The following is a 23,379-nucleotide window of genomic DNA, read 5'->3' on the forward strand; positions in this document are numbered from 1 at the left end:
TTATCTTCCATAACAATAAATAATACGAAAACAAAACGAAAATTACTATGCAGTAAAAAAAATTCAACTTAATGTACTTATACACACAAAAAAATAGAGAAACATTGTCTTTAATTATAACATAAATTTTCATCAATTATATATTTTTTGTAGTTCTTGTAGCTGCCTTCGAAGATATGCAGCACGTAATTTATTTAAAGCTATCCTTTTCTTAAACATTAATACCAAAGGCTTAGTAATTATATCTGTTATATGAACTAATGTTCGTGTTCTCACTGTAATTAATAATTGAATTAATTTTTGTTATATTAAATAAAACTTTCAAATATTAAAATAAATAAACTAACCAGCATTATTGTGTATGCTGGCAAGAATATCTTGTTGATCTTTATATGTCTCTGCCATCTCTTCTTCTTCTTGCACCAATAATTTTAACAAATTTGTCATTGTCTAAAAAATACATAGAAATTATAATTGAAAATTAATTACAGATAATTCTAACTAATTGTCTATAAGCTTACTTTTAGACATGTATTTGATATTATTGGTGTATGTACAATTTCTAACGGAATTTCTGTTAATTTTTCATTATGAGATTGAAAACAAATTAAAGAAATTTCTTGCTCCTATAAAATATTTCATTTAAAAAATTGAAAATATAATATTAGAATTATTTATTTATTGTTTACCTTAGATTCTTTACTTTCTGAAAATACTGAAAATATTAAACCTACAAAACCATGATCCATTGTCTGGTAATTTGTTTGAGTTCTAATATCTAAAGATAAATTTTTTAGATTAAAATGATGTTTTTAATTATAATTTGCTTTTACAAAAATATATATATATACTGACCAAGATGTGATGGCCAAACTGTAATATGAGGATGAGAATGATACCATCCAAGAATACGTACAGGACGTTTTAATTCTTCACTTAAACGATCTGCTTCACCAACAGCTTTTAATAATTGTTCAGTTGAAATTTCTACTCTATCTTTTTTTTTGTCCAAATGTCTTAAAATAATGACTGCTACTATTCTTGCAACATTATCTTCTGTCTAACAAAAATTATTAATAAAATAATAAATGTTTTTTTATACACATAAAAAATTACATAAAATAATAAATATATTCAAAAACATACATCCCCAATTAGTAATCCCATTACTTCAAATTTTTCTGTTGACAAGGCATGCTGCAAGCATACCATGTATACATCAGTTTGTAATTCTACCTTTGCTAATGTAAATGTAGCCATTATGTAAATTTTAAATTCTAATATAATTCAATGTTTGTAATATAAATGTAGAACCTGTAATTATATTATTTAACAAATTTAAAATATAATAAATTTAAAGTATTAGTTTCCGTATCAAATAAAAAAAATTATTTTTATTTTTTTGCTTAAAAACCTGAATTTTATAAATAAGCAAAAAAAGATAAAAGTAATCTTTAATATTATATGAATCAAAATTAGGATAAATATAAAATCGATTGTTGTTTAGATTGTTCTAAACAACATTTTTATTTTCAATTATTTGTTCAACAAATTCATGAAATAATAATTATTTTATTAATGATAAAAATCATCAAAAATTGAAGTCATTAAAACGTAAGAATTATGTACATGTGCATATATATATATATATATATATATATATATATTTACTTTTTCTTATGAATGAAGATACAAATTTGTTTTAATTATTGTAATTTTTTTATTGTATTTTTACGTATTGTTATGCAAATTATATTTCATAAAACATAATATTCAAACCAACTTCATCATCAATTATGCACCAATATACACTTATTATTGTAGGTAAAATTCTCGTTTACATCTAGAATACAATATCGTAATGATTTAATCAAGATAGGTGGCGTTAAAAGATTTTTTTTTAGTAAAAATTATATTTATTATACTTATATATAAATAATAAATATATATACCACAAATTATACATCATATATTTTAAAATAAAATGATAAACTGAAAATATGTTTAAAAATTAAAAAAAAGTAAAAAAAAAAATTATCTACGGAACTATTTTTAAACAACATGAAATTATTTTAATAATTAATTATTTAAATAAAGAAAATCTATAATAAAAATATATAAAAAAAATATTTCATTTGTTAATTGAAACTTTTCAAGCAAATCAATATAAATGTATCATTTATATATTTTATCTATTTTTTATTAAAAATCTTAATATATTATTAACATAAAAATAATTATATTGATAAAAATATTTTTTTTATTTTTTTTATAAATAATTTATTTTTCTTTTAATATTGAATATATATTAATATTTTTTTCCAAAAATGATTAAATTTAAAAAAAAATTATGTATTAAATATACAAATAATCCTTTATATAAATCGTATTTTATATATATATTAGGTATTACATGCATAAAAAATTTTAAAAATATTCACTAACAAATTTTATATTCGTTTAAATAATCCAAAAAGAAATTTAACAGAATTAAATGTTTCCTACACTGCTTACCATTAGACTTACAGATTACTTTACTTCATGGCGAATCAAGATTCATAACAATATCGAATTCTTCTCGACAAATTTTTAAAAGTACTTGAAAAGCATTTTGTGTATGTTGAATTAATTAATAAGCAACGATAATTAATGATGAATACATTTTGGAAATAACGTTTTGTTAAATCAGTTAAATAGTTAAATAATACCGCTCAAGATGAAATGTCGGAAATGTGCATAACTTTTAAAGCTAGTAATATATACAACGATCAATAACACTTAATTAATTTTTCATTAATAAATGACTGACAGAATGGCTAGTAGAGAAACATCAATTAATTCAAAAAACTCGGATGATCATAGTGTAGAGGTTTGTAAATTTGCAATAATAATGTTTTAAATTTTTTCTAATTGTTTTTAACAATGTGTACTTTAAGTTATATACTTTTTTTATTAAATGGAACTATAAAAGTAATGAAATATAGTATTTTAATTCAATATATTAAGTTTAATATTTTAATTTATATTTTAAAAAAAATTATTTAAAACTTAAGATATAGCATAACTATTACAAATTTAAATTACAAATTTGAAAATATATTGATTGATTATTAGATTGCATATAATATTATTGCATATATATTATAACAATTAATTGTACAATAATATATATATAATTATTATATTATATATATATAAATTTAAATTTTTATTTTAGACATTAGCAGAAGTCTTCAGGTGTTTTATTTGTATGGAAAAATTGACAGATGCACATCTTTGTCCTCATTGCAGTAAATTATGTTGCTACACATGTATCAGAAGATGGTTAACAGAACAACGTTCTCAATGTCCTCATTGTAGAGCTTCCTTACTTTTACATGAATTAGTAAATTGTAGATGGGTTGAAGAAGTAACACAACAACTTGATACACTTCAAGCTGTTGGTATTTCAAATTCTAGGCACGATGATTCCAGTAGAGATAGGTATATTCTATTTATAATATAAAAATATTTAAACTTATGTTTGTTTTAATTATTACTAATACTAATGTCTGTTTTAAATAGGTGTACTGTGCACCGTGAGAAACTGTCTGTTTATTGCTGGACTTGTCGTAGATGTATATGTCATCAGTGTGCTCTTTGGGGTGGCACTCATTCAGGACATACTTTTAAACCATTAGAAGAAGTTTATGAACAACATGTTACACAAATAAAAGCAGAAGTAGGTCAATTAAAAAGAAGATTGATGGAGTTAATAAGCCTTGTTCAAGAAGTAGTATGTGTGAATTTTAAATAAAATATTAAATATTTTAAAGAAGATCAAAATATTATTTTATATCTGATTTTTTTATTAGGAACGAAATGTAGAATCTGTAAGAGCTGCAAAAGATGAAAGAGTTAGAGAAATCAGAAATGCAGTAGAATTAATGATAGCACGTTTAGATTCTCAGTTAAAAGCTAAATTATTAACATTAATGAGTCAGAAAAACTCTTTGACACTAGAAACAGAACAACTGGAAGCATTATTGCAAGAAGTAGAGCATCAATTACACACTTGTACTCGTTCTGAACTTATAATTAAAAGTGCAGATCTTTCGCGAATGATACATCAAGTACGAAAAAAACCAATGACTAGTTTTGTTACTGCTCCTGTTCCAGCAGATTTTCATAGGTATTTGATTTTTAATATATTTTTAATTACAAAAAAAATATTTCATAATTTTATATTTCTTATAATAATTATAATTATTTTAGTGAAATTGTTCCGGGATATGACAGTGCTACATTTGCAATGCAAAATTTTACACAATTACAATTAAAAGCAGATCCAGTATATTCTGCACCTTTACATGTTAATGGATTATGCTGGAGATTAAAAGTATATCCTGATGGAAATGGTGTTGTACGCGGAAATTATTTATCTGTTTTTCTAGAACTAAGTGCTGGTTTGCCAGAAACATCAAAGTACGTAAGAATGATTTCATTTTTAATCATATTTTATTCAAAAATAATTTTTTTTAGATATGAATATAGAGTAGAAATGATTCACCAAGGATCTCGTGATACAAGTAAGAATATTGTTCGAGAATTTGCTTCTGATTTCGAAATTGGCGAATGCTGGGGATACAATAGATTTTTCAGATTAGATTTGCTTGCAACTGAAGGATATTTAAATACCGAATTGGATACTCTTATATTGCGGTATGTTTTATTTTCACTGATGTACAATAATAATAATATTCAAGTATAATATAAAAATAAATAATAGGTTTCAAGTACGTCCACCAACGTTTTATCAGCGTTGTAGAGATCAACAATGGTATATCAGTCAATTACTTACAGTTCAAAATCAATATGCTACTCAAATTAATGAATTAAAAGAGGTAATATGCAAATTTAAAATATCTAATTATATATTATATTCATATATAAATCATTTTTTTTATATAGAGATTAGCAATTGAAATATCACGGAATGCTATGGCAGCAACTCGAGTACCTAGTGGAGCAACTTTATGTGGATCAACATCAAATGTGACACCTATGATTATGCAACAACAATCACAAACTGCTGGTGATTCATTACTTAATTCCAATTCTACTCGTTCGGGTGAAACATATCAAAATAGCACATCCACAAGGTAAAATAATTTTTTTTTTCGAAATGATATTTTAAAAAAAAAAAAAAATATTTGAAAATTTAAACCTTATATAATTTTTAGTAGATCAGTACAAAATGTACTTCCTGGTGGAAGTAACAGTGATGTTTTATCTGGAGATCAATTAATGCCTATGTGTGAATTAGGAGAACCTTCAAATATGCGTCCTCTTGGTTCTTCTTCGACATTATCTTCTATTTCATCGAAAACAAGTTTAAAACAACACAGAGTAAATAACTTAAGCGTCGTTGAAGCTGAACCACCTAATATGCATAGTACAAATGATAGTTCTGTGGGAGATTGTCCAGCTACAAGTACTCATTCTCCACCTCCTTCATATTCTTCACCAACAGTTAATCAACAACAACTGAATCTTTTGTCTAGTAGCAGCAGTAGCGATAGTGGAGTAAGATATTTAAATTAATAAATTAAAATCAATATAATTAAATATATTTATGGATTTTAATTTTGATTGATTTATTTATTACTAATAATTTATGTTCCACTTTATTTATTAGTATAATTTATTTCAGGAATTAAGTGAACATGATATATATTTGGATGAATGCGAACATAATGAACCACATCTAACACTTTTGGATGACAATTCTAATGATGAAAATGATGTAGATGATGAAACAATGTCAGGTATAACATAAATCCTTTATTATTATTTTATTAAATATAATAATTTATAATATTAAATTATTCAAACAAGCTATATAAATTCCTTTTTATATTATTTTATCATATATATATATATATATATATATATATATATATATAATATGTATATATACATACATAATATAATACAATAATATACTGAATTAGGTACAAGTTCAAACAGAGGTTCTATAGATAATGTGCAGAGACAACGGGAAAACAAGTTAGATAAAGGTGTTGAAAATGAAAAGCCCACGAATGAGAAACCAGATGAAGATTTTATGAAAGAAAATCCCACTTCCCATACTCCTAATCATTTTCAAACAGTTTTATAAGAAATTATCTGTCTTTTTTCAAATTAATCTCCGTCCTTTTATGTTTCATTTTATAACGAAAAATAAATATTCCTATATATGTACTATAATATTCAAGTTGATAGAAACTTGATCTTAATTTACTTATATTGTTTGTGTTATCTTACATGAAATAATTTTAAATATCATATATTTTGAGTTATTTATAATATTTTTTAGTTACATCATAATTAATATATTTATTAATTAATAAAAATATATTTGTGATATTGTCGTATTTGCAGGAGAAAACGACGTAGAAGTTGCCGAATCATTATCAGCGTGGATTCAGAATAAACAACGTACAAAACAACAGAATAATCGAGAAAGTACAGGAGATATTTGGAGGTATATTATTGAAAATAAAATTTTATTATGATTATACTTTATAAAATTAATAATTTAATTTTATTATAAATAGATTAGGAGGTACTGATAGTTTGGAAGATGAGATTATGTTGCAGTTATTTGAGATGCAAGATCGAAATTCTGCTTGGGCTTCATTATGTTTTAATCAACATGTAGATGATACTTGTGATTCAAGAACATCTTTAACGACTATACAACATCATAATTCTAATCCTTTACAACCAGAACATGATTCAATATGTAATGAACAATTTGCTGACAAACGTTCCCCATGTCCTTCACATCTTTGTCAACCTCAAATAATATGTAGTGGTAGATCAAAATTAAATCAATTACCCAATATTTGTCAGCAAGAAATTTCTGGATTAATAGCTTGTGGAAGTCAAACAAGATCTGAACCTGCAACTCGTTCAAATTCAATAGACTGTGAAAAAGAACTTCCAAAGATATCTATGGTTAATAAAGTTAATCACGAAGTAGAAATATCTAGATCTGATTTGATAGTGCCAAATGGTAAATAAAATTAAAAATTTATATAAATTATATATATATATGTATTCATATTTATCATATGAAGTATACTTTTTCAGTAGTACTGGATAGTAATAAAATAGTATCAAAACATTTATTATCACGACGACAATCTTCGCCATCATCGTCTACTAATGTTAATATTATAAATAATGAAAATAGCAAAATATTTGAATTTGAACAATTGCTGGAAACTATTCAATTATCTCCGATATCTCAAAAAGATACTGCCAGTTGTTTCAATAAATTAAGGTATCGATTTTTTTCTAATTATTTAAAAAAAAATGTATGCATTTTTGTTTTTAATATTTAAAAATTATTTATAGGAAAAATATTCCATTAGAAGGAAAATCTAATGGTTGCGTCACTGCCACTATAAAATCTACTGCACTTTCTTTAGGACATGATGTTCCATTATCGTCCACAAGCAGCACAGATGCTATTCCGAGTTCCAATAATTACAGTTGGGCGCCTGCATTATATCAACATAAACACGGTAAAATTATTTTTATAAATATAATATAAAATAGCTAAATATAATAAAAACCATAAATCATTAAAATAATCTTTTATTCTAGGTCAGAAAAATATTTTAGAGGCTACTGCATCATCTAATGATACTTCCAATAAATGTACTGCAGAAAAGTAAATACAATTTTCTATTTTATTAATGAAATATCTATATAATTTTATAATTTTATATATAAATATAATAATATTTAAAAATATAAAATTATATTATTACAGATCGTTAGAAGAAACTAATTCGTGAAATTAAATTTGAGCTGTATCTGTGACATTTAATGCTATGAATATTCTGTGATTTTTTTTTATTTACATATATACAATGTGTTAATTAATATTATTAAAGCGATAAGTAATAAGAATTAGAGACTTGATTTGAATATTTTAATGTATATTAGTGGTAAGTGTAATATTTTATTAAAGATATTTTTTGTATTAAATATTGTAAAAAAATATTGCATGTTTATTTTATGATTATGTCAATACTGTTTAAATCTTAATTGGATATCAGTATTACAATATTGATTTTTTTTCAGTTTAAAAAAATATATAAAAAAAAATATTATGTATATAAAATATATTCAATTCTAAGTAAACTTATATTCAATTATTAATATATTGTATAATATCAAAATACTCAATATGTTTATCTCTGCAATTGGTTATGGTATTATAAATATTATAAAAACAAATTTTATATTATTTTTATGTGATTGCTTGTGAATATACATAAAGCGAGCACAGCCCATGACAGTAAAATAAAATAAAGAACATTAAATATATATTCTTTATCTATTATATACTGTTAAATCTTATTATAAGTACATAAATTAACTTTTAATAACAATGTGTCATTTTAGTGGAATCAAAATATAAATTAATTACTGTTTGCAGTTCAGGCTTTGGTGTTTATTACATTTGCATGATATTTATATAATAAAAATGTCATTAAAATATAAATCATTTCTCACTTTTATTATACATATATTCATACATACCTATTATCACATATAAATTGGGTTAAAAACCAGAAGATATTTATCTGAACTGCCAACAGTATTTTAAATAGAAAATTATATGTGGTACACAATTTGTACAAATTTTATGTTTCATTTCATATATCATTGTTGCTTTTTATAATTTTTTTTAAACAAAAATTTATTAAAAATTGTTTTAAAAAATTCAATGATGAACTATATCACAAATAAAAAAAATTTTTTTTAAATTTTCTTTTATGAAAATATTTTTTTAAATATTATTCTTTTTAATATTATGCGCGGGATACATAATAAGGAAAAAATAACTATTTTATCATACTATTATCTTGTATTCCAATTAAGGAATATAAATTGTTAAGTAGTATTATATGTTATTCCATTTTGCATATATTCAACAATTAATTCATTGCAAACTTTTTCATCTTCCGGATATTCTCTTGCTTTTTCTTCATTTGGTATGTAATGTGCACCACTGAACTTATAAAAATATCTGCCAATTGCATGATGATTTATCCATTCTGGATTAGGAGCCAGTAATAAATTTTCTAATAATAAATTCATATATTAAAAATATTTTGCTTTTTTTATAAATAAAAACATATAAATAAATATATAATAATAAATAAAAACAAAGTAATAAATAATTTTACCTTGAGCTGCATATTGACATGAACCATCATCTACAAATATTTTATAAAATGGTTGATCTGCACCTTCTTCTAATCCATCTACGTTCATTTCATTCATCCATTCTGTAGATGCCATACAACGGACATCCCATCCTGTTATTACACATAAATATCCATATATTTTATGTTTCATTATCAATCCTATTGCATATTTTACACTTGGAATTCTTTTCTTTGGTTTTATTTCTTCCTGAATAAAGTATAAGGAATAAATATAAATTATAAATTTTTATATAAACTTTATTATAAAATTAAAATAAATTATTATTATTTAAAAATTTTAACAAGCATTACCTTAGGTTGTAATCTTTTTTGACATTTTTGGAGTGTTTTAAAAGTCTGTGAAATCATATTTGCTTGTCCTCTTGACATTAACTCCAAATCCTATAAATTTTAATAAGACTTTGATACAAAAATAAATTTAATCCTTCATAACATATATTATCAATTTTATAAAATACCTTTTGCATATTTTCTAATATTTTTACCAATTCAGTCAAATCCATATGTTGTGACATATATATTCGTCCTAATTGTAAAACTGTGTTTGTATCATTGGGTTGTATCATATATCGAAGTTCAAGTGCAGAACGTAATCTTGCAGTTCTATGAGTACCATTTATATGAGTATGTTGTCTAGCAGCTATTTCTAAATTATTTGCCATTCTTGTCACTACCTATTAAAAATTATTCCTATTATAAATTGAAAGAATAATATGTAACAATGAATTTTAATTCAAAAAAACTGTCAACCTCTACAGCAGTTGCTTCTTCATGAACATTATATTTTTCTATTGGACATCTTGAAACACCTCCAATTCTAGGACAATTTTTTTTAGTTAGAAATTGACCACCATTGAAGACATCAATATAATAATTTTCAGTGTCCTTAAATTCTGGTGCACTAAAATGAAACATAGAAATATTTAAAATAAATTTAATTAAATTAATGAAATTTGATATCAGATAATTATTAATAACAATTAAGATTCTATAAGAATTTTTGTTTTTAGCAAAAACTTAAAATAAATATATTCATTATCTATGAATCATATTAATAATAATTGAAAACTTACTATGTTTCTTTCCATCGTAATAAAAAATGAGATGGAAAACTAACAGGCTCACAGCGTATACCAAGTCTTCGAGCAATACTTTCAAATACTATTGCTAAAGTTATAGGAATTCCGCGTCTACGTTCTAAAACCTAATAAAAAAATTTTATATACATTTAAAAGTAATTTCATATATAAAATAATTTGTTATTGTTTTATTTTTTATGTTTATTCATAACTTACGCGATCTATGAACGAATTTTCTGATGAATAATACATTTCACTATTTCCATAAAATCCTAATTTTTCAAATAATACTTTACATAATGCATCTGTTACTTGTCTTGTTTCTGAAATATTCCATTGATTGTCATCAATAATATTATTTTTCCAAAAGATAAATCTCTCTGTGGAAATTGAAAATATAGAATGATTTGGATGTTGTTCTCTGAGTAACTCTTTTGTTTGTTCTGCAATGTTATCTAATATTGATGATATTGTCGGATATGATACATGTCTTTCTGGTTGACTCCATTGTGCTACAATAGTTGCACCACGTTCTAAAGTTTGTTGTTTTGATGGTAAAGATATAAACTTTTGCCATTCACTTTTCAAATGAGTTTGTTTCAAATATCGAACAACTTTGAGAGCATAATATCTATGTGTTAAATTGCTTACTCTAGAAATATTAATGTTATTAAATAATAATAAATTCTAAGAAAAAATATATTTGTTATTGATATACTTACATAGCAGGACATTTAATCAATGTTATAAGTTCATCTATTAAAAAATAATAAGCTAAAGAATGAGCACCTTCTTTTGGACAAAATAATGAATCAAATTCTTTAAATTCAGAATTAGATAATTCTTGTTTTTTATGGTGTTTATTAGACATAGAAGATAAAAGACAAAGTAATTTGGTTCTACTATTCAAACTAATTTTTACTTCTTCTTTCCAGTTTATCATCTGATGCTCTAGTTCTTTATTTGTTTGATATACTTCTTTTAAAAGTGGCCATCTATTATTACAAAAAAATTAAATTAAATTAGATCAAATAAAAGTACTTGTAAAAATTATTTTAATTTCATTTAAAAGATTTTGTATTTTGTTATAATTAAGAAGAATAATGTTTTTTGTTAAGTTAAGTGTATATATATGTTTGATTTTTTATTGTAATTTCTCAATATTCAAATTGATAAATACCTTTGAAAAAATTTAGTTTTCCAAAGTTTATTATTTTCGTTGACAATTTTGTACAAACTTTTACACGTTGAACTAAAATTAATGACATCCGAAAAATCAAGTAATTTATCTTCCAAAATATACACGATTATCTCTCCAGGTAACGAGATTATTGCGTCACTTGCCATGTCTTGTTACTCTGCCTTATAATATATGGCTAACTTTATTTCTCTCGTTTAAAAATTCGTAAGATATTTTTACATTTTCTAATAACATAATAATAATTTTAACTTTAAAAATCCATGCAATCGAAAGTTATATATATGTAAAATTATATTTTATGAGTTACTTCGACCGCCATTATGATTTTACTCACAGTTCATCCAATGAGAAGAGTTTCTTAAATCCTTCATAATGACATCATATATATCTTGCTTATGTTACCATTTTTACCGACATCTGAATAATTTTATTTAATTGCACAGATTTTCTGAATTTTAAGCTAGATTTATATTACAATGAGTTTATCTAAGAAATTTTTTGTTTTATTTATTCTACAGCATAGATAATTATTATAATTGCAGCTATTAATATTACTAGATATCGGTAAAAATGGTAGTATAAATAAGATATATATCAGAAAATTATAGATGAAAACCATAAATTCTTCTCATTGAATTATTAAAGAAACTGTCAATCTGAAATCACTATGACGATTGAAATAATCCGTAAAATATCGTAATATTTTCACATTTAATCCATTTGATATATTTTTTAATTTCAGATTCTTAAAATTAAAATTTTTATTTTTGAACTTTATTTGACAAATGTCAGAAATGTGATATAAATATATATCACAAATTTTTGATTCAAAAAAATAAATTAATTCAATATATAATTAAACTGATTCTTTATATATAAAATATTATATAAAATTGAGCGAAACACATTCTATATATATATTTGTCATTTCACTGCCTCGAAATTAAGAACTTTTGTCAGGATACTCAAATTAACACTTTTAGAAAAATACGCGGCTGACCAGGAAAATCGCACTGAAATGTTGTTTCTAGATAGATAAAACACTACTACAAAAATAATAGCAATACTCAGCTTGACAGCCAGTCAGTATTGTATGAATCATAAATATTAGCCAATAGGAATAAAATTCTCTTCTAAACTAAATATGAACTTCCAATAGTAGCATTTTATTGAAGCACAATCTACAAACTAATGAAAAGTATATGTATATATTACATATATCATAAATACTTATTTGTCTGAGATTAATACAAAATACAATTTCAAATATTATTCATATTAAATTATATAATGTCTTTGTTTCTAATGATATATTCAATTAATTTTTTTTTCTATATACGAAAATTGTAATATAATCTTAATTTTTATATTTTTAATTTGCATAAAAAATACTATTATTATTTTTTATATTTTATCATATAAAAATTTTAATGGGTTATTCAATATTTGAATTAATTTCAATATACATGGTAGAACATACTCTGACGAAGAGTCATACAATCGACTTCATCAATTTTTAATGTATTTGTTTTAACATTAATATCTTCTTCGATCTGAATTTGTGTTTTCAGTAAATAACGCAATGATGCCTGAGCCTAAAAGAATAAATATTATTATCATATATTATATATGAAATTAAATATGATCACAATAAATTAGAAAATGTAAAATATAGACCTCAAACATAGTTGCTTGCAATTTAGACGTAACATTCCGTAAATCATATACTTCCTTTACAAGATTATTTTCGACTAGATCTCGTGTAAGTTCTAATCCTGGTCTTTGACAACGATTACCGAGTCTCGTATGAGCCAAAGCTAAGAAACATTCTTTTTCTGCAATTGATTTTTCTATCCGCGTAATATTCTCCTTCATTTCTTCTGCTTGTCGCATTATCTGCATATATATATATTTTAATATCTTTTTTATTAAATATTTTTTTGTTGATTTGCATTCGAATTACTAAATATATTATAATGTTTATGTTCGCATTTATATAATGTCAGCTATTTTTACAATTTTTAAAATATATAATTAAAAATCTATGATTATACTATATACACACCTCAGAATGCTGTAATTCTAATTTTGTTTTTGCTTCTTTGGTTTCTTCGATGCGGCGTCTGAAAGCTTCATTAGTAGCATTTTTTTGTTCATTTAGATCATCGATTGCTTGTTTTATAATCGTATCGATATAACAACGCAAAGTTATAGCACAATTTACTTCTTTCGAAGCTGTCATGATATTGTTATTAGTTTGCATTTCCCATTCATTCAATTCGATAGTTCTTAATGAATAAAAATAAATTTTAATAAATCAGATAAATTTAAGAAATTAAAATGAATAAAAAACTTAAAAAAAATGATACTTACGATGGATCAAGTCGTGAACTGCCATGATAAATGCTTAAATTTAAACTAGTTTCTTTTAATGTTAAATTATGTTTGTCAATACGTAAATTATTTTCTTTATCTTCAAGTTCGTGATCCATATAATAAAGTGTCGCTTTTAATCGACGTATTTGTTCTTGAGTTTGTTCTAAAGTTCGAACTAATAAATTTTCGACACCCCTAATTACTTCGCATTCTTTTATCAATTCTTTTTCAACGTCATCATGAACTAAATCAATTCCTAATCTTTGTTCTCTATAGTTAAAATAACAATAAAAATACTACTTATTAAATTTTGTGGTCCAATTCTTAAGAAATTTAAAATATTTTAATGATTAAGATGTAGATTATACTTTTAATCAAATTAAGAAAATCATATTATTTGATCTATTCAAAAATCTATTTAAATTAATGAAAATAGATATATTTTTCTTTAACAGTTTCATATGCATACAAATCACCAATTATTATATCACCAATTATATTAATTTATATTTTCAATGTGATTTCGAAAAATATTTGCTGAACAATTATTTATTGTTTTTTCTCTATTTATTAAATCTTACCTAAAAACAAGACATTTTTCGCAAATAATAAGAGCACTTTTTCTTATGGATGATAAAGCATCCATAATACGTTCCTTATATATCGATAAAGTATCAATTTCAAGGATAACTTCTTTCCTTATACGTAATAGTTCCTTTTTACGGAATTCTATATCTCCAATTTTTTCTTTAAGTCTATGATCTGTTTCTTCTTTATTATTTTTTACTGTTTCAGAACTCAATTCACAAATACGTTGAGATTCATTAAGTAATCGATCTGCTAATTCTTGCTGCGCTTCCGAACATCGATATCTAGTAAATATTTTTTATGTTCAATTATTTTGTCTTTTTTATTATTTAAAACTTAGATGAAAAAAAAGATATTATTGTTTATCATTGAATATTCATACCTATGACGATTATTTAGATGCCACTGATATAAAGTAAACTTCAATGGAGGTGGAGGAACTAATTCAAGTGGACGATTGTTCATTTTATTTTTCAATTTCGAAAACACATACGAAGGAATAATGTTTTGTTAAAGCGACGGATTCTCAGGTTTGATCTATATATGAATGAATCAGTTCAAGTTTCTATAGAAACGTTTAATGTTTAACCTATGAATTAATTTTTTAAATTTATTTATAAGGAAATTATATATTAAGTATTACATTGCAATACAAACAAATTATTTTTACATGAAATAATATGGTTTTTATTAATGATTAAATAAATTATTTCTTAATTTATATGAACAAAAAATTATTTAAATACCAACTATAAATAAGGTGCAGAATATATCTTCGTTTTATAAAACTTCGCATCCCATGTTTTTAATTATCCTTGAATTGAATTATCTTACCATTTTCATGTTATACGTGACATTATCGGTTTAGTATAAGCGAAATTTCGAAAGCCTGTCACATCCAATTTGACTGAAACTTTGAAGATAGCTTCATTTTACATGATGTTTAGAAAAAAGATTTTTGACAATTTAAAAATTAAAATAAAAATTTAAAAATCCAAAATATTGCAAATATGTTTTATCATTTAGTATCATTTTCAATATTACCGACAGAACATAGAATTATAACAGAATTTAATATATCCGAATAAATTATTACTTTAAATTTATCTTTATTAATTTCATATTATATTTGCATATATCATCTAATAGTTGATAAAATAAATCCTCTCTGATTTTTATTCTATATCATAATATTCTATATCATATTCATATATACAATTAATTCATTTCCATATCTCCATAGAAAAATTCTTCGGATCTATGAAAATGAAATCCTGCGATTGAAATTGTGACCGAAATTACAATGATAAATATTAAATATAATATTGATATTGTTATTATTATAACTTTGACCATTATAATTTTGAAACTGAATAAAAAATATAAAACATAGAGAATTTAAGTATAACATAGTATAAATATTTTAAATATCAATAATCTAAGAAGAATTTTAAGATATTCTTATAGTAACAAGTATAAAATTCAGTTTATTTTAACTAATGTTATAATTTTATGTTATACTATATCGGTAACGAAGAGATGTTACATTAAAATATTTTTCGCAAAATTTGAATCTTAACTTTTGAATTGTTAAAAATCTTATTTTTAAAATGAAATATTTGAAAAAATTTCAATTAAATCATGATAAATTTTCAAAAATAGCCAAAAATTTCACTTTAAAAAATAAATATATAATAAAATATAATATAATATATAATATATATGTTTATTATTGTAGTAGTAGTAGTTTTGTAATATAAATTATAATTAATAATTATATGTATATATAATATATATATATTATAAAAAATAATATTATAATTTATATTTTAAAAATATTATAAAATGAAGATGAAATGAAATTTTTCTGTATTGTTGAAATATAACTTTTTTTTGAAAATTAATAAAAATATATTATTATTATACAAAATTATGATTTTTTGTACATATTACATAATGTAGATATATTCATTAGAAAAATTAAAAATCTGGAACCAAAATTTATGATTCAAATTTTCAGATAGGTTAGGTTTTAATATAGATATTTTAATGTCTCTATCAATTATAATCTGCAGTTAGAAATGATTTTTGAATTGATATCTTATTATTTTAATTTTATTTTTAATTTTATTCGTATGATAATTAACTAAAAATAAAGGAAATATAATAAAGATTGTGTCCTCTATTAAAAAATAGAATTAACACATTAATTATTATTGTATTTATTCGTCTTCTTGATAAATTTATAATTTTAAAATCTATAAAATAAATTATTATAAATGGAATGCATAATAATATTTTCGATTAAAATGTTTTGAAAAAATAATGGAAATATTATAAGAAATATATAAGTAATCATTCTTAAATGAAATGTTTGATTTTAAAATAAATCTGCACTTACACATATTATGTTTTATTTTACTTTTCCTTTAATTGATATAATAAGATGATGTTATCTATCTTTCTTAATTTATTCAATTTACATCAAATGGACATACAATATATAGTTAAGAATCCAAATGAAAATGCAAATGATAACTATGTTTCTTATCTATTTAATCTCTATAATCATGGTGAATGATGTTTTCGCTTTATTTTTTGATTTGCCGCGTATGCAATGCTATGATATAATGGCGGCTTCCGTTATAAGCATGTATGTAAAGTTGAAAAGAAAGCATTCGAAAGGAATGCGAATTTGATTGGTTATTTCTGATAGAACTAACACAATCATATAAATAAGCATGCATATTGGTCGAAAGTGTCACATTTACAGAGACGATCATATAACACCGCGTGTCCATGAGCAAAAGAGGGGAGGATTCCCTTTGCCCCTATATTGCCCCATGAGACTTCTTTCTAACTCTGCATAGTACTTTTTGTCGCCCGTTTTCATAAAAATGTAAAGATCTGTCGAGAAAATAATCTTTTCGACAGGTTTTAGATATCTAAAAATGACATAGTGATATCGAAACTTTAAGATATTTGTGGAGAGGATCGCTGGTGGTATTAGTATACGTTACGAGGTACGGATTCTTTTGATCAATAATAAAATTTCAAAGATTGTAAGCAATAAAAATTAGATACAAAGTGTTTGTTCTTCATTTTCAAATTTTTATATATTTGAATTTTCAGACAGGAAAAAACGCTTGCAGCAAAATGTCAAAGCGACCTGCAGAAAGTGGGGATTCGGGTTCCCAGCCACCTATTAAAAAAGTTCAATTCGAACCGATTTTAATCGGACCTATTTCAACTCTTGAAGAAATGGATATGAAAGTTTTACAGTTTCAAAATAAAAAATTAGCTCAGGTTAGTTGTCAAATACACATTTATAGAATTATGTATGAATTTGCAATGTTTGAAAAATATTAGCCATAAGATTACATTTTAATATATCAATCTTTATAATAAAACAATTGTCATTTTTTACAACTAATATTATTATTATAATGATTATTCATTATAAATGCAGATATCATATAAAAGTAGTGTTTATTATTAATAATATAAAATTTAATTTATTATGTAAGCATGTAATATTATTCATATTTGTTTGATTGTTAATAACATTGGATCAAAAAGTCATAATATATATTTAGATAAGATTATTATTAATATTTTATATATTTTAATATTATAATAATATATATTAATATAATATTAGATATTAAATCATAATATTTTAATTAATTAATTACATTTTTTATTTATTTATATGATTTTAATTATTTATTTACAATAATAAAGATTAATTTTTTTAGTTGATTATTTTTTTTATATTTTTTCTTAATCAAAATATAAAATTATATTCATAGTTTCCTTTTATATTACATTATCTTGATCTTTTAGAGATTAGAACAGCGTCATAGAGTAGAAGCTGAATTAAGAGAACGAATTCAACAGTTGGAAATACGACAAATGCAAGATGATGCAGTGCTTAATGTTGTTAATCGTTATTGGAATCAATTAAATGAAGATATACGTATATTACTTCAAAGATTTGATGCTGAAACAGCTGATGAATCTGAAAATAAAAGTAAAAAAATCTAAATAATTGCATTTATTAAATCTCTAGATTTTTATAATTTATAATAAATGTTTTAACATAATTATAGATGAAAGTGAAGCTACAACATCATTTCTCATGCAGCTTTCTTCATGGGACAAAGAAGAGTTAAATGATAAATTAGCAAATCGTGTTCAAGTATCCAAACGTGCTGTTTCTAAAGTTGTACAAGCATTTGACCGTCTTTCTCAAAGAAATGAAAAAATTACTCTTGCACTTAAAGGAGAGTTTGATGGAGGTATTTTATTGAAATATATTTTAAAATAAAAAAATATTTATTTTTAAAAAATAATAAATTTATTATGAAAAATTATTATTTATATTTATTTATATTTTTATTATTATTATATTTTTATTATATTATTATTTATATTTAGAGGAAGCACCTAATATTGATGAAGTAGTGCGTAGAGCAAATGCTGAAATACAAATGGAAAATAGGAATCTTCAAGCAATAAATATACAACTTCATGAAAAATACCACACCATTTCATTAAAGGTAAAATAATTTTTTATTTATTTTAATAAGTAATATTTAAATTATGTATTAATAAATATATTTCTTCACAGATGTCAGAATTACAAGATACCATAACAGCAAAAGATACATTTGCTTTAGAACTTTGTAATCAAGTAGAAGATCTTCAGTATGAATTGAATAAAGTACGAGCTCGTAATGATAAATTAGAACATCATCTTGGAGAAGCAATTGAGAAATTAAAAGCATTTCAACAAATACATGGTACAGATGAAAAAGGAAGTAACAAACCAAATACTTTAGTTGCATCAAGTGTGTCACAAACGAAGGTATAATATATAATAATAATAATATTTCAATAAATAATTATTATATTTTATTACATGATGGTTTTTTATTAAAATCATTATACCTATATGTTTAATTCTATTTTGTCTTTTATAGCTCGAAGATTTACAAAGAGAATTGGAAGAAACCAGAGAGTTAGCTAATAATAGGCTGCAAGAACTGGATAAACTGCATCAACAACACCGCGATGCATTGAAAGAAGTAGAAGAATTAAAAATGGATGTGAGTTCTTTGGTTTTTGTATACACTTTTATGATACTCAGTATAGAATGTAAATTAATGTCATGTATAATAAATATTTATATTGTATTTGCTTTTGCTGATTTCTTGTGTTTTACTTTTTTATATTAATAGATAAAATATAATGTAAAAAAAAAATTAAATAGAAAATTATATGATCATATTATGTTCAAGTATTATTTTTACTTTGAAAAATATTTTATATTTACAGATACGACAACTTCCAGAATCAGTAATTGTTGAAACAACAGAATATAAATGTTTACAATCACAATTTTCTGTATTATATAATGAATCAATGCAATTAAAAACGCAATTAGATGATGCTCGTCAGCAATTGCAATCTAGCAAGAACGCTCATTTACGTCATATTGAAATGATGGAGGTAAATGTACTTTTTTTTTTTTTTTCATAAAATTATCAAAATTATATAAATTCATTAATATCTTTAGAGTGAAGAGTTAATGGCACAAAAGAAATTACGTGGAGAATGTATACAATTAGAAGATGTTCTAGCTCAATTAAGAAAAGAATATGAAATGTTAAGAATAGAATTTGAACAAAATTTAGCAGCAAATGAGCAAACAGGACCGATAAATCGAGAAATGAGACATTTGATTACATCTTTACAGAATCATAATCAACAACTTAAAGGCGAAGTTCATCGTTATAAACGAAAATATAAAGAAGCTTCATCAGAGATACCAAAAGTATGTATATTATTGATATTATATTTAAAAAAAAAAATAGATTAACAGAATAAAAGTATTTATAGTTGATATACGTTTATTGTAGTTAAAGAAAGAAATTGAGGAATTGACGACAAAATTAGGTCAACAAACATCTCAAGAAAATAAAGAGGGCAATAATTCAGATGGTAGTGGAAAAGAAGAAGATGCATCGAATTCTCTTCCAGGTTCAACACAGGTAAAATAAATTATTTTAACATATTTTTTTTATATTGAATCTGATATTTTTCATATTATAAAAATAATTTTTTAAACTTTTATATTAATTTAGATAAAGGAGGAGAGTGGAGTTTCAATAAAAAGAGAATCTGGAGAAGAAGAAATAGAAACTATTGAGGTTGGAGAAGGAGAAGGAAATAAGGGCACTCCGGATTCCTTAACTTTAACGTCTCCAACCTTAAAAAAAGAGAAAGATATTAAACGCGAAAAAGACATAAAGAAAGAAACTATAAAAACTGAACATCGCGATCCTGCTCATCGTGCCAAAGATACGAAAGTAGCAGAATCGGAGCTTGTTAGAGATTTGAAAGCACAACTTAAGTATGTTGTGTATTGTTTCACTATAATTTATATTTATTTATTATTTATATTTAATCCTTTTAATTACAGGAAAGCTGTGAATGAAATGAAAGAAATGAAATTATTGTTGGACATGTATAAAGGTGTTGGAAAAGAACAAAGAGATAAAGTGCAACTAATGGCAGCTGAACGAAAAACAAGAGCAGAATTAGATGAATTACGTCAACAATTAAAAAAAATTCAAGTACTTTTACTATTAAATTATAATTTAAAGTCTTATTATTTCTTAAAAATTTTATCAATAAGTCTTTTTTTTTTTTTTTAGGAAAGTAAAAGAGAAGAACGTAAGAAATTGGCAGATGAAGACGCACAAATAAAGATTAAAAAATTAGAAGAACAAGCATATACTCTTCAGCGTCAAGTTGCTTCTCAAAAGCAGGTAACTTTATATATTTGATAAATTCTATAAAACATAAGTCTTATTTAAAACTATGAACTATTGGTAATGCTAAACAGAATTGTGTGTGGTTTCAGGAAGAAGAGGCTCTTTTGAATGAAATGGAAGTAACTGGACAAGCTTTTGAAGATATGCAAGAACAAAATTCTAGATTGATTCAACAATTACGTGAAAAGGATGATGCGAATTTTAAACTTATGACAGAAAGGATAAAAAGTAATCAATTACATAAATTGGCTAGAGAAGAGAAAGACGTTTTGAAAGAACAAGTTTCTACTTTAACAACGCAAGTTGAAGCTGCTAATGTTGTTGTTCGTAAATTAGAAGAAAAAGAACGTCTTTTACAAAATTCACTTGCAACTGTTGAAAAGGAATTAGCTTTGAGACAACAAGCAATGGAAATGCATAAGCGGAAAGCTATTGAAAGTGCTCAATCTGCAGCTGATTTAAAACTTCATCTTGGTAAGAGATTTATTTAAAGATATTTATATTTGTAATATTATATATATTTAATTAATAATTACAATAGAAAAATAGAAAAATATTAATTGTCTTATTTAGAAAAATACCATTCTCAAATGAAAGAAGCACAACAAGTTGTAGCTGAAAAAACGAGTTCTTTAGAAGCAGAAGCATACAAAACAAAAAGATTACAAGTAATCTAATATTCTTATATTATTATAAAAAATTTTATAAGTTAATTAAAATTTAATTATTCTCATATATATTTCATTATAGGAAGAAATAGCTCAATTAAGACGTAAAGTTGAAAGAATGAAGAAAATAGAACTTGCAGAAACATTGGATGAAGTAATGGCTGAGGAACTTCGAGAGTATAAAGAAACTCTTACTTGTCCATCTTGTAAAGTTAAGCGTAAAGATGCTGTTTTAACAAAATGTTTTCACGTATTTTGTTGGGATTGTTTACGTACACGATATGAAACTAGACAACGTAAATGTCCAAAATGTAATTGCGCTTTTGGAGCTAATGATTATCATCGTCTATATCTCTCCACATGAAGAAGAAAAATTTAAATTATTAAAATTCATATTAATATCTCTTAATTCAATTGTGTAAATTTTTCTTACTATTATGATGTGCATTTTTTTCTTATACTTTCTATTTATTCTCGTGATCATTGTGGTAAATGAAAAATACAATTGCACGTCTTATGAAAAAAGCAACTGAAAAGAAACAAAATGTAAAAAATTGTTATTATTCAGTCGAATGTAATATAAAAAAAAAATACTGCATTTTTTAATCATTTTGTGCTAATTTTTTTGAACTAATTATAATTTTTTCATAAATTCTGATCTCATGTAAAGTAAAATTTTGTAAGAAATGTTTTTTTTTTTTGATAGTAATAATGAGAATACTAGAATACTGAAATGTAATAATTTTAGATTTAAAATTCAATTTGATTTCCATTTATGGAAATTGAATAAATTTGAATTAACAATTTGAAATGGAATATTGTAATATATTATAAATAGACGCTTAAAGTATACACTATAATTTCATAAAAAAATGAAGACATTTATTTTATAATTGTTCTTTTATGAACAATTATATTTAAAATATATTGAGAAAATTTCAGTTTTAAAAATCACTTGATACTATCTTTTTTTCTGATTGAACTATTAAAAAAGTAGAAATGTAATTTATTATATCGAAATTATATGAAATATACTGAAAAATAAAAAAAATGCTTAATTTTAAGAATTTTATTTCTTTAATTGAATTTTATATTTTGTCTAATATAATATCATTTTTTTTTATTTTTGTTAATAAATATTTTAATTAAAAAAATAAAAAAAATTTGAAAATATCGCTTGTATACATGATGTATTACTATATGTATTACTATAAACAGACATAAATCAAGAAAACAAACTTAAATGTAAAAATAAAATGATAATCATCATTTAATGATGTAATTTATATTTTGTAACAAAGACCAAAAGATATGTATCAATGATTTAAAGTA

The 23,379-nt window shown here is 23.4% G+C and overlaps 5 protein-coding genes across 17 annotated transcripts; 2 read left to right on the forward strand and 3 right to left on the reverse strand.

Moving 5' to 3' along the window:
- Positions 1-57: 57 nt before the first annotated feature.
- Positions 58-2,612, reverse strand: LOC122712606 (lys-63-specific deubiquitinase BRCC36-like). Of its 5 annotated transcripts, none has more exons than XM_043932374.1 (7): positions 2,515-2,612; positions 1,147-1,314; positions 856-1,060; positions 690-778; positions 522-626; positions 348-450; positions 58-275 (listed from the first exon to the last, which is right to left on the reverse strand). In XM_043932374.1, exons 2-7 carry the CDS (start codon positions 1,258-1,260, stop codon positions 133-135), a joined length of 759 nt encoding a protein of 252 aa, XP_043788309.1. In that variant the 5' UTR covers positions 1,261-1,314; positions 2,515-2,612; the 3' UTR covers positions 58-132. The 5 variants fall into 5 exon arrangements, with proteins under 5 accessions (XP_043788309.1, XP_043788308.1, XP_043788311.1 ...); XM_043932373.1 differs by lacking the exon at positions 2,515-2,612 and adding an exon at positions 1,784-1,899; XM_043932376.1 differs by lacking the exon at positions 2,515-2,612 and adding an exon at positions 1,784-1,848 and having other exon boundaries at positions 1,147-1,197.
- Positions 2,613-2,727: 115 nt separating this feature from the next.
- LOC122712603 (E3 ubiquitin-protein ligase TRIM37-like) lies at positions 2,728-8,779 on the forward strand. 3 transcript variants are annotated; one of them, XM_043932368.1, is made up of 16 exons: positions 2,728-2,869; positions 3,218-3,483; positions 3,565-3,775; positions 3,855-4,171; positions 4,255-4,464; positions 4,522-4,701; positions 4,769-4,883; positions 4,951-5,141; positions 5,223-5,565; positions 5,693-5,807; positions 6,424-6,526; positions 6,600-7,060; positions 7,138-7,330; positions 7,405-7,574; positions 7,657-7,723; positions 7,826-8,779. In XM_043932368.1, the coding sequence occupies exons 1-16, from the start codon at positions 2,801-2,803 to the stop codon at positions 7,848-7,850; spliced, it is 3,036 nt and encodes a 1,011-aa protein (XP_043788303.1). In that variant the 5' UTR covers positions 2,728-2,800; the 3' UTR covers positions 7,851-8,779. The 3 variants fall into 3 exon arrangements, with proteins under 3 accessions (XP_043788303.1, XP_043788305.1, XP_043788304.1); XM_043932370.1 differs by having other exon boundaries at positions 7,141-7,330; XM_043932369.1 differs by having other exon boundaries at positions 5,226-5,565.
- A 130-nt stretch (positions 8,780-8,909) lies between these two features.
- Positions 8,910-12,568, reverse strand: LOC122712607 (F-box only protein 21-like). Of its 4 annotated transcripts, none has more exons than XM_043932379.1 (10): positions 12,480-12,568; positions 11,553-11,797; positions 11,095-11,367; positions 10,589-11,024; positions 10,367-10,497; positions 10,044-10,194; positions 9,752-9,967; positions 9,585-9,674; positions 9,252-9,480; positions 8,910-9,146 (listed from the first exon to the last, which is right to left on the reverse strand). In XM_043932379.1, exons 2-10 carry the CDS (start codon positions 11,717-11,719, stop codon positions 8,956-8,958), a joined length of 1,884 nt encoding a protein of 627 aa, XP_043788314.1. In that variant the 5' UTR covers positions 11,720-11,797; positions 12,480-12,568; the 3' UTR covers positions 8,910-8,955. The 4 variants fall into 4 exon arrangements, with proteins under 4 accessions (XP_043788314.1, XP_043788315.1, XP_043788316.1 ...); XM_043932380.1 differs by lacking the exon at positions 12,480-12,568 and adding an exon at positions 12,283-12,472; XM_043932381.1 differs by lacking the exon at positions 12,480-12,568 and adding an exon at positions 12,240-12,258.
- A 408-nt stretch (positions 12,569-12,976) lies between these two features.
- Positions 12,977-17,053, reverse strand: LOC122712678 (tektin-1). Of its 3 annotated transcripts, none has more exons than XM_043932484.1 (8): positions 16,939-17,053; positions 15,288-15,450; positions 14,920-15,074; positions 14,531-14,821; positions 13,947-14,219; positions 13,639-13,861; positions 13,251-13,469; positions 12,977-13,168 (listed from the first exon to the last, which is right to left on the reverse strand). In XM_043932484.1, the coding sequence occupies exons 3-8, from the start codon at positions 15,000-15,002 to the stop codon at positions 13,031-13,033; spliced, it is 1,227 nt and encodes a 408-aa protein (XP_043788419.1). In that variant the 5' UTR covers positions 15,003-15,074; positions 15,288-15,450; positions 16,939-17,053; the 3' UTR covers positions 12,977-13,030. The 3 variants fall into 3 exon arrangements, with proteins under 3 accessions (XP_043788419.1, XP_043788418.1, XP_043788417.1); XM_043932483.1 differs by having other exon boundaries at positions 14,920-15,126; XM_043932482.1 differs by having other exon boundaries at positions 14,920-15,126; positions 15,284-15,450.
- A 313-nt stretch (positions 17,054-17,366) lies between these two features.
- On the forward strand, positions 17,367-22,592 carry LOC122712628 (E3 ubiquitin-protein ligase Bre1). 2 transcript variants are annotated; one of them, XM_043932425.1, is made up of 16 exons: positions 17,367-17,560; positions 17,670-17,843; positions 18,384-18,570; positions 18,650-18,838; positions 18,978-19,099; positions 19,171-19,407; positions 19,523-19,648; positions 19,878-20,051; positions 20,119-20,376; positions 20,462-20,593; positions 20,687-20,955; positions 21,025-21,178; positions 21,260-21,373; positions 21,451-21,853; positions 21,953-22,047; positions 22,130-22,592. In XM_043932425.1, exons 2-16 carry the CDS (start codon positions 17,694-17,696, stop codon positions 22,409-22,411), a joined length of 2,892 nt encoding a protein of 963 aa, XP_043788360.1. In that variant the 5' UTR covers positions 17,367-17,560; positions 17,670-17,693; the 3' UTR covers positions 22,412-22,592. The 2 variants fall into 2 exon arrangements, with proteins under 2 accessions (XP_043788360.1, XP_043788361.1); XM_043932426.1 differs by having other exon boundaries at positions 21,469-21,853.
- Positions 22,593-23,379: the final 787 nt, after the last annotated feature.

Source organism: Apis laboriosa, unplaced genomic scaffold (assembly GCF_014066325.1).
Source record: "Apis laboriosa isolate Shangri-la unplaced genomic scaffold, ASM1406632v1 scaffold204_cov149, whole genome shotgun sequence".
NCBI lineage: Eukaryota > Metazoa > Arthropoda > Insecta > Hymenoptera > Apidae > Apis > Apis laboriosa.

What these genes read in the sequence shown, in the direction of transcription:
- LOC122712606 (XM_043932374.1), bottom strand. Translation starts at nt 1,260, where the DNA reads ATGGCTACATTTACATTAGCAAAGGTAGAATTACAAACTGATGTATAC. An exon ending in TATCAAATACATGTCTAAAA is followed by an intron (nt 451 to 521) that starts GTAAGCTTATAG and finishes TGTATTTTTTAG; the next exon opens with ACAATGACAAATTTGTTAAA. An exon ending in CAGCATACACAATAATGCTG is followed by an intron (nt 276 to 347) that starts GTTAGTTTATTT and finishes TATTAATTACAG; the next exon opens with TGAGAACACGAACATTAGTT.
- LOC122712603 (XM_043932368.1), top strand. Translation starts at nt 2,801, where the DNA reads ATGACTGACAGAATGGCTAGTAGAGAAACATCAATTAATTCAAAAAAC. An exon ending in CAAAATAGCACATCCACAAG is followed by an intron (nt 5,142 to 5,222) that starts GTAAAATAATTT and finishes TATAATTTTTAG; the next exon opens with TAGATCAGTACAAAATGTAC. An exon ending in AGTACAGGAGATATTTGGAG is followed by an intron (nt 6,527 to 6,599) that starts GTATATTATTGA and finishes TATTATAAATAG; the next exon opens with ATTAGGAGGTACTGATAGTT.
- LOC122712607 (XM_043932379.1), bottom strand. Translation starts at nt 11,719, where the DNA reads ATGGCAAGTGACGCAATAATCTCGTTACCTGGAGAGATAATCGTGTAT. An exon ending in TTGATTAAATGTCCTGCTAT is followed by an intron (nt 11,025 to 11,094) that starts GTAAGTATATCA and finishes TAATATTTCTAG; the next exon opens with AGTAAGCAATTTAACACATA. An exon ending in TATTAGAAAATATGCAAAAG is followed by an intron (nt 9,675 to 9,751) that starts GTATTTTATAAA and finishes TAAAATTTATAG; the next exon opens with GATTTGGAGTTAATGTCAAG.
- LOC122712678 (XM_043932484.1), bottom strand. Translation starts at nt 15,002, where the DNA reads ATGAACAATCGTCCACTTGAATTAGTTCCTCCACCTCCATTGAAGTTT. An exon ending in AGTTCACGACTTGATCCATC is followed by an intron (nt 13,862 to 13,946) that starts GTAAGTATCATT and finishes TTATTCATTAAG; the next exon opens with AACTATCGAATTGAATGAAT. An exon ending in TAGAATTACAGCATTCTGAG is followed by an intron (nt 13,470 to 13,638) that starts GTGTGTATATAG and finishes ATATATATGCAG; the next exon opens with ATAATGCGACAAGCAGAAGA.
- LOC122712628 (XM_043932425.1), top strand. Translation starts at nt 17,694, where the DNA reads ATGTCAAAGCGACCTGCAGAAAGTGGGGATTCGGGTTCCCAGCCACCT. An exon ending in CTTCATCAGAGATACCAAAA is followed by an intron (nt 20,377 to 20,461) that starts GTATGTATATTA and finishes CGTTTATTGTAG; the next exon opens with TTAAAGAAAGAAATTGAGGA. An exon ending in AAGTTGCTTCTCAAAAGCAG is followed by an intron (nt 21,374 to 21,450) that starts GTAACTTTATAT and finishes AATGCTAAACAG; the next exon opens with AATTGTGTGTGGTTTCAGGA.